This window comes from Plutella xylostella, chromosome 12 (assembly GCF_932276165.1).
Source record: "Plutella xylostella chromosome 12, ilPluXylo3.1, whole genome shotgun sequence".
NCBI lineage: Eukaryota > Metazoa > Arthropoda > Insecta > Lepidoptera > Plutellidae > Plutella > Plutella xylostella.
The window spans coordinates 3,965,171-3,974,113 of NC_063992.1; the positions used below are offsets into that span (position 1 = coordinate 3,965,171).

The 8,943-nt window shown below is 38.9% G+C and overlaps 1 protein-coding gene across 2 annotated transcripts; it reads right to left on the reverse strand.

Moving 5' to 3' along the window:
- Window positions 1–3,363: 3,363 nt before the first annotated feature.
- LOC105394985 lies at window positions 3,364–8,831 on the reverse strand. 2 transcript variants are annotated; one of them, XM_011566902.3, is made up of 7 exons: window positions 8,715–8,831; window positions 6,628–8,211; window positions 6,272–6,425; window positions 5,867–6,128; window positions 4,673–4,796; window positions 4,177–4,337; window positions 3,364–3,720 (listed from the first exon to the last, which is right to left on the reverse strand). In XM_011566902.3, exons 1-7 carry the CDS (start codon window positions 8,773–8,775, stop codon window positions 3,499–3,501), a joined length of 2,568 nt encoding a protein of 855 aa, XP_011565204.3. In that variant the 5' UTR covers window positions 8,776–8,831; the 3' UTR covers window positions 3,364–3,498. The 2 variants fall into 2 exon arrangements, with proteins under 2 accessions (XP_011565204.3, XP_048480708.1); XM_048624751.1 differs by lacking the exons at window positions 3,364–3,720; window positions 4,673–4,796 and having other exon boundaries at window positions 4,189–4,337.
- Window positions 8,832–8,943: the final 112 nt, after the last annotated feature.

Consider the following 8,943-nt stretch of genomic DNA (forward strand, 5'->3'; position numbering starts at 1 on the left):
CCTAAGGTCGACAGTCCAGCGGGCAGGAGGGCGTCCCGGTTTTTCGGCAGATATGACCAGCCCACTGCCACTTCACTCTTCAATTATTGTTTACTAATACCTAATGTCCTACGCTGTATTTAAACTTGAATGGTTCTCGTTTGTTTCAAGAAACCCAAGTCCTGGCAATTCTATAATTCCATGTTGATCACAGGGTTTACTTACCTTACGAAAAAGAAGATTCGTAGCGCTCTCCAGCGCACGACTCTATCTCGATGCAATAAAAGTGCCGATTGCATGGCTCATTCTTTCGCTTTTGTCAAACTGTCCGACTTACATAGGCGAATAAACAGATAGCCGAATGGAACTTGTAATAAAGTAAACGAAATTCGTAGATACACTGCATCTATACTTAAATACAGAGAAATAAAAAAAGTCTTTACAAAACAGCACTCTTTATTTTCATGACTTTATATTTATAGATGGCGTGTATGCATTGCTACGGCACCCGGGGTGCGAGTTCAACTTGCACTTAAACATTTTATGAATATTTTCATGGTATAAAACAGGAATTACCCTGCCATATGCTGCTATCAATCCGAGGCAGGCCCTTGTTCATAAATGAGTTTTATTTTATAATCTCCAATAACAAAAGAACTTTTGCGAATTCAACTCAGTTCAGTCTGAATTATTTGAATTGAATCGAGCCGTGGTGGTGTGACGGATAAGAGAGTTTCATTCTTTCATGTGAGAGGCCTTCCAGAGTACAATCCTGGTAGTTATGTACATAATATAAGCATAATGCATACTAAATCAAAATCCTGAAATGTTTATGTTACTATAAAACAAAATATAACCAAGGTGTTTGGGGGTCATTCTGAACTACATTGATCTCCTGAGTCTCTCCCTCTATCATCATCATACAATTTTATATCATACATCTCGATCCAGAATAGAACAACAATATTACCGATCCAAAGTCAATTTAACAGTTTACCTCGCGCGCAAAGCGTAGTTAAAACGATTAAGTAGTTTAGCAGACGCTTGCAGTGCCGCTGCTACCAACGCCATATTACTCCATAATATCAATTCCTCCCCACAGCTTCTGATAAATTGTCATATTAGTATTACACGAGTAAGCTAGACACGTGAGCCGCATTGCGCGGTACTCCATTAAATGTTATTCATGGGCCTACCATTAATCTGTGAACGCGATTCTGTGGAATTGTACGAACGCACCTACGAGCCAAAAATTTGCGCGCTATTATTTTATCTAAGTACCTACCGACTGTTGCTAAAGTGTGGAAACGCTTACAGAAACATAAATACTAGGGGATACGTAGCCAGTGTTTCATCTGAGTTGCAAAAAAAAGTCTTGATCTGATCATAATATCAGACCTACCTACCCGTAGAACATCGGAGTTCGCGTTGTTCTATGTATTAGTATGAAGTTGGACCACATCATTAGGTACATATTTTATAACTATGGTTGGTATAATTGACTTCTTACATATTTTTACAGACTCACTCTATTTCATGCTATGTTCATCGTCAGTATACTAATTATTAGTATACGCGTAACTCCCCGTTTATCAATTTGCCGTTGGAAAATTTAAGGAAAAGGCAACGGTCAAAGTTTATTTTCTTTTACAGTGCATTTAAAAAAGGAACAGTGTACGTTTTCGGCCAGAAGGAATTTCCCACGCCCGAGGTGTCGCAAGCTCCAACTTCCTTCAGCGCTGTAAATGTCCACACCGCCTGACTTCGGTGATTTACTCAGCTTTTATATGTTACTCTCCCCGAGATTTATATTAAATTTATTTTATGGAATCGTTTTACGACCCAAAAAGATGTCACAAAGACAACGGCGTGTCTTCTATCTCGCATACAGACTTAAATTTGTTCCTTTGTAAATTATTTCTGAATCAGATTACGGCCTTTGTAGGATTGTGATAACTCGTAGGTACTCGTGAATTATGAGTTTTGTGTCTACAAAGAGAAGTTGCTTTGAGCGAAAGTTTACTTAACAACGGTACCTAGTCTGCCCGAACTAATCAGTAATCAAGTTTAGGTTCGTCCGACTAAATAAGCGTTAAGAAACCGTAACTTCTCATTTGTTATGAAAGCTACTTAATAAACCCGAGTGAATTAAGGAAGAGTTTATCTATAAGGAAGGTGGAAAGGTCAAGACAAACATCACGCCTAGCTGGAAAAACATACGAAAAGAAGATATAAATAAATGGAATAGGCATTGCTCACGTACACTTCACCCACACATGCCTAGATAGCAGGCAGGTGTGTTTATAAACAAACACCCAGCCATTGATATAAGACAAGTCACGTTTCTAACAGGTAATTGGAAATGAGAGCCGCACCTAAGATCTCTTATCTATTTATCGGGAATTCTTTTCGTATAAAGACGGAGAAGAATTGGGGTTGTCTTTTATTCCCTTCATATCGTATGCCATGTTATGCGGATCCTTAATATAATACATTCCACGGCTGGTAACCCACTTGACCTTATCAGCGTGTAGAATTAAACAAGTCTGCCTTGAATTGTGAACAGGATTTACGGAATCCTTTGTGAAGACCTAACATGCATGATATAAATAAAAGAGCGGCTCTCATGTTCACAGCACCTATAAGTGGGCAAGATGATAAAGAAATAGAATCAAAAACGATCAGTTCAAGTATTGAACATACCTGCTTGGTAGTATGTAAGTACTAAAGATCTAAATTTCAATCCAGATGGTTGAAGAGTTCGATAATTTAATCCATTGATGATTTAATCTACCTTTATTTCATTGTAATCCGTGTGGGTTCAAGTATGAAGGATGCTGCAGGGTAAACCCGGGCGCCGCGTGCAAAAGAGAACAAAAATTAAAATTCCCTTCATGTTAGGTGCCTTCTTTCGTAGCAATTTTGTCATATTGTTTGAGACCCGCTCCCGTGACGTCATATGCTTCTTTCTGTGAATATAAAACATGCCCCTTATCCTCAAATCCTTGTTGTTGAAGCTTGTTTTCATTGCATGACCCTTTTTATGGCTCGTGTAGACAAAAAGCTATTTGCATATAAGTAAGAATAAAATATTTTTGAAGACTTTGTTTTGCTATTTCCTAAGTAGGTAAAAAAATAATTGTCATTGATATTATCGTATTATGAGTATGAGAGAGACATGATTGTACTAATACAAATCGCAAAATTTTCCTAAACAAAAAATAAATAAATGAATAACCTGAATATGAATAGTAGGTATAACGTAGTTATAACGTAGTTCCTCAGTGATGAATAGGTACTGACTGAGTATAAGGAAATAAAATATATTTGTGCCTATGGTTACCTATGTAATATTAGACGTCGAAACTAAAATAAAACCATGAATCAATTATAAATCAATTTATTATCCAAATGCATGTAAACTTAACACAAGAAAATTTTACATCCCACCATATTTTTTAAAGCCAATAAACAAATCCGAAACATCATTCCAAAAAAACCATCATCCAAAATAACTCTTTAATCTTCAAAGAAGTAATACCTGACCCTCCTCGAGCAGGGGTCAAAGAACTCGTCGTGTGGCACGTCGATGGAGTCCAGCATGGTACTGAAGTAGTGCTGGGTGAAGTGGAGCGCCTGGGCTGGCTTCAGCATCAGCAGTGACTGCAGGTATTCTCGTATGACTCCTGTTAGCGCACCGTTTTCCGCAATGTAGCGCGCGCCTTCCGACGTTCTTGCGCTCTGTTGGTGATCATGAATGATTGTTTTTAATATTGTTACAGTCTAATTGCAATGACTTACTAATTGCCTCTGTGGTATGTGGCTTCAATACCTACAGGTCCCAAGTTCAGGCAAGAAGGGGTAGTCAGAGGCGACTCTCAAGTACGTACATTTTTTACTCACGTGATACGAGCCGTATCGCTATTACTTGTGGCTACAATGCACCCTAAACACATCTACCTACAATATAGATGTGCAGGTTTTCTCACTATGTTTTCCTTCACTGTAAGAGTACGTGGTAGGTATAATTGTAATTAAATTTGTTATCCTTATTTCTAAAGAATTCATAGGTAAGTACATGGGAGGATTCGAACCCACAGCCTCACAAATGAGAGCCTAGACCTTATCCGTTAAGCCACCACTAGGTAGGTACTCTTGTCTAGTCCAAAATTTTAGTAAGGTAAAGTATCCAGCAACCTTCATATCCAAATAATCGGAGAACAGCTGCATATCCTGTCGCCACGTCTCCCTCAGCGGGGCGTGCTGCTCGATCTCATCCTTCACAGGGTCCACCCTCAGCAGAGGGTTTATATGGATGACGTACGATGTGTCCGACCATTCCTGACTTATCGTGTAACCTGAAAATAGACAAATCCGTAGGTAGGTATACGTAATTGATATCATTAGACTGATATTTCCGGGATCGTGATAAGGTGCATTATACATATAGAATAGGTAAGTATATCAATAACTGTATAACCACAAAAACTTTAAACATTGTTTAATGTTGACTGATTTATTAGACGTTTGTTTTTTTGGGAAGGCTCTGAATTTTTCAATTTTGATTAGGCTTCTCTATTGACGAATGATTATTTTATTCTTCTCTTTTCAGAGCGTTATATACCAAGGTGATGGAGTACGTAATAAAACGGAATTGAAAAGTATGGCAATAACAGAAGACTAGTTGTATCACCTCTCAAAGTAAGGACAGTCAGGGTCTGATGCACTGCACCAGTCGGTGTGATGATGTGACGTTCCACCTTCACTACAAACATTGGGTGTCCGTTCACCACCGCCTGGCTTACGCCCAGACAATTCTGAGGGCATTATAAATTTAATTGTACCTAAATATTCTAATATTTATATATAACTATGCTGAACTCAGCACATAAATGATACTACCTAATTAATGTTTCTTAGATGACAACATGAAAATAAAACCGTATTTTAATTTTATCATTATCACAACATAAGGTTCCATCGGACTTTTTTACATTCTAACCCCCTTATTCATAGAGAAGTTACAGAACGTTTTAACTAATAAACTGTTTTGTCCCTCTCCGACAAAGAACAATTGGTTCTTTGACAGAGAGGGACAAAACAGTATATTAGTTAAAACGTCTCGTAACTTTTCTATGAATAAGGGGGTAAAGCTATAGAGGTAAAAAATCTCGCTTGCAACCGGGAGTTAAGCGTATGATCTCACAAAGTGATCCTCTTGGTTACTCAGATTCTCAGTACTACGTACCTAACAGTTTAAGGATAACGTTACATTTAAAAACCACGAGATACTGCGAGTAGGTACTTAGTAAAATACCACGTTTCTAGTTGCAAATATCATAATTATTAAAAATGTTCACCTGATGGGTACCTAATCTAGCTACCGCTTCACGGGTTCGTTATCGACGTAGATAAAAGTCACTATATCGTGATTCACTATAAATACGGCACTGTGATTGGTGGAACACACATTAAACGAGTTTATCGACGTCGATAACAGACCCGTGCAGCAGGCGCAGAACACATTAGTCTTTCGTTTTAGTTCTTTTCTCCAAAATACTAAATAAATAAATAAATATAAATATGTGGGGACATCTCACACACGGCCATCCGACCCCAAGCTAGGCAGAACCTGTGTTATGGGTGTCGGACAGCTGATATATCTACACAAATACATAGATAGATAGATACTAAATATAAATATCAACACCCAAGACCTGAGTACAAATATCTGTCTTTAAACAAATATCTGCCCCAGCCGGGAATCGAACCCGGGACCTTCGGCTCAGTAGTCAGGGCACTAACCACTACGCCACTCGGTCGTCATTCACATACTGTTCGTATTACCTAGGTTATCTAAGGGATTATTTATAAAAAGAAGTCTTACATAAACGCTTTCGCATATTTCTCCGGCGATCAAAACTGTATCAGTCTGCACAACACCCTTGTGTCTGATGAGGGCGAAGTACCTCATCAGTACCATATTCGCACCTTCTAGAAGGAAATTGTGTGCAGTTTCAAAGGAGTGGTTCAGCCTCTTTATGTGGGTCTTTTCTCCGCACACACTCGTCACTTTGTTGTAGTAGCCAGTCTCGCAAATGCTCATGTAGTTGCGCATTTCTCTTATTTTCTCCTTTTTTGTTATATTTCTGAGGGAAAGCATGATTAGGTACCTTAGCCATACATTTACTTTATTATACCTCTAGGTATGTTAAGCTTATAAGATCCACCTAGCAACGCACTTTTCCTTACCATATGGCCCTACATAGGTTAAATAGGTTATATCTCTTACTCAGTCCGGCTTTCTTCCATCGTGTGGAGGTTGCTATCGACGATACTGATCAGCTTAGAGCCCGTCTTCGCTCCTTCCTTGGACATGTTGGAAACCACTTCCACAAGGAATTTGTCTTTGTCTTCACCCAAGTGTTGTACACTTATCGTCATTCCTAGAAGATTTATAATAAGTAATATTTAATACCCAAGTACTTAGTTATTATGGTTAGGTAAGTATAAGTAATTACACTTCGGTAAGTAAGTATGTCGATTCTTCAATGGAGGGTCCTGAGAGGGAACGACAGAAGACTTTTTAAATGTTTGACTCGGTCGTGTTTCAGCATAAAATACGAAATAATTAGGTAAATACTTAACCTCCAACAGTGCTGCAGCAATCCATACTAGGCTTTTTAACCTCTTTCTTGTATACAGGTACGTTCACGTCATTTGTTTCACCAGCTCCATCACCAGTAGGATCCTTTTTGTCATAGAGCCCCAAAATCTTGAGCTTCTCACTCGTCTCGCTTTTTTTGTTAATAAGATCAAACCTATCATATCCGTAGTCAAAGAACGTATGTTTCGGATCTACTCGGTGACACCATCGATATCCATCTTTTGTTTTAACCCTTACCAATTGATTAGTTGGTTTCTTTTGAGGACAAGTGCATACGAGATCTCCAGGTTTCATTGGGTCCAAGCAAGCACATTGCTGACATTCTTTCTCTGCGTATTTGTCGCAATCACAAGGGTCATCACATTCACACGTTCGAAAGCATTGACAGTCTTCAGGGTTTCCACATGTGCATTCTGGTTCCTTATCAAAACACTTGCAATTATCAGTAGTCCCTTTACATTTACAAACAGGTGGGAGACCACAACTGCATACAGACTCGTTTTCCGATTCACGTGATCCTTCTCCAGATCCACCCATTCGCTGGTGCTCTAATTTCGGTGGTCCACAAAGACAAGTGTTCAGGTACCCACAGATGCAACGTTGGTCGGGGCATGTGCAAGGGTCCTTGTTTCCTTTCGCCATACACTGACACTTGTCTGGTTTCTGGCAATCACATTTTATGGATGATGCTTTTTGTTCCACAATTTCTGGAAAGTTTTCTTCTTCTGACGCCTCTTCATTCATTTCATACGTCCATGTCTTCGTGTGAACTGTTGCAGCGGATTCAGAGTCACCGCAATGACAGACTGGTTGAGGATCTTCCTCACCCTCACAAATGCAGGGTTTACAAATGCAAACAGGTGCCGGGGACCGTGTATCATCGCATACACATGGCTTGCAGACACACATCGGTGATATTGGTCTTTCGTGGTCACATTTACAAGGCTTGCATGGACATACAGGGTAGGGATACGTGGTAGGATCACAAACGCAAACCTTTTTTACCTTTTTACAATGGCAAGATGGTTCCACTACGCCAGTACAAGTACATATTTTAGCTTTGTGGCATTTACAACTTAAATTGGGTTTATGAGGACGACAGATACATATTTTTTCTATATCAGCTTGGTCACATACACATTCAGCAGCTGTTTTAGCACCACATTTGCAAGGGTATTTGAGGAAGCACTTACATTGGCCGTCTTCATCTAAGGGGCAAGTGCATTTTACAGAGGGTTTTTTAAATTTGTTTATGACGGGCATCCCATTTTGCATTATTATAGTTGCTTGGCTGTCTTTAGGTGCTGGTTTCGCGCAGTCCGGGAAGAAGAAGAAATGATAATCATCGTCTTCTTTCTCTTCTTCAGCTAACTCTTCCTCATCCTCCACATAACTCTTTACCTCTTTGGCTTCCTGGAACTCGACTATCTCCTCGGATCCTTCGGGTTCTGCTTCCGGTTCCGTACACACATCCTCGGATGTGTCGTCGTGTTCGAAACGATCATCGTGACAGCAAGAAATTACGAGAGTCTCAGCAAAACATAACTTTTCCCGTAGTTCATTATCTGGTTGGTAGGAAAAGCATAGTGGTGTTTTATAATATAAAACAAAAAATACCTACCTATATTTTTGCCGATCACTAGGCGTAGGCCAATTAGGAGTTAGGTACATAGGTACCTATAGTTATTATCGTAGAGATAGGTAACTACGGTCATGTGCAGAGAAACCTGACCCTCCTCTCATAGTAACAATGTTTCTAAGAGGGGTGAGATTTCTCTGCCTCATACTGGCATACATAGGTAAATATAACTAGGTAAGGTATATATAACTAAGTAGGTACTTAGGTAAGTATCCAAAGGTTGTCTGGAAGATATAGCTAAGAGTGATGAGGCCGCCCTAATACCTACTGTATTCTGGAGTTTTTAGTTACAGTAGGTATAAGCCTTTGATTATAAGATATAAGCCAAAGACGATACATGGCCTTATTTAGTTCTCCTACGAATTTATTTATTTCCAGCGCAGAACAATGAATACGAATAAATCTTAAATGGGAGAAAGTAGAACTTACCAATTTCAAAAGGTAATTGTTTTGATAAGTCAATCAGGGTAATATTTGATTTTATAGACATTTTTATAAGTAAATTGTTTTTGTATTGTTCCTTGATTTTGATTTTAAACCAAATGAACTTCAGAATAATAATGATTTGTATGGCTGTACTGAATAATATTTTCTTTGCCTGCAACTATCATTTATCACGTTCCATTTTTCGTAATGCAGATATGACTATTATTGATAA

What these genes read in the sequence shown, in the direction of transcription:
- LOC105394985 (XM_011566902.3), bottom strand. Translation starts at nt 8,775, where the DNA reads ATGTCTATAAAATCAAATATTACCCTGATTGACTTATCAAAACAATTA. An exon ending in GACTGTCCTTACTTTGAGAG is followed by an intron (nt 4,338 to 4,672) that starts GTGATACAACTA and finishes GTCTATTTTCAG; the next exon opens with GTTACACGATAAGTCAGGAA. An exon ending in CCGATTATTTGGATATGAAG is followed by an intron (nt 3,721 to 4,176) that starts GTTGCTGGATAC and finishes GATCACCAACAG; the next exon opens with AGCGCAAGAACGTCGGAAGG.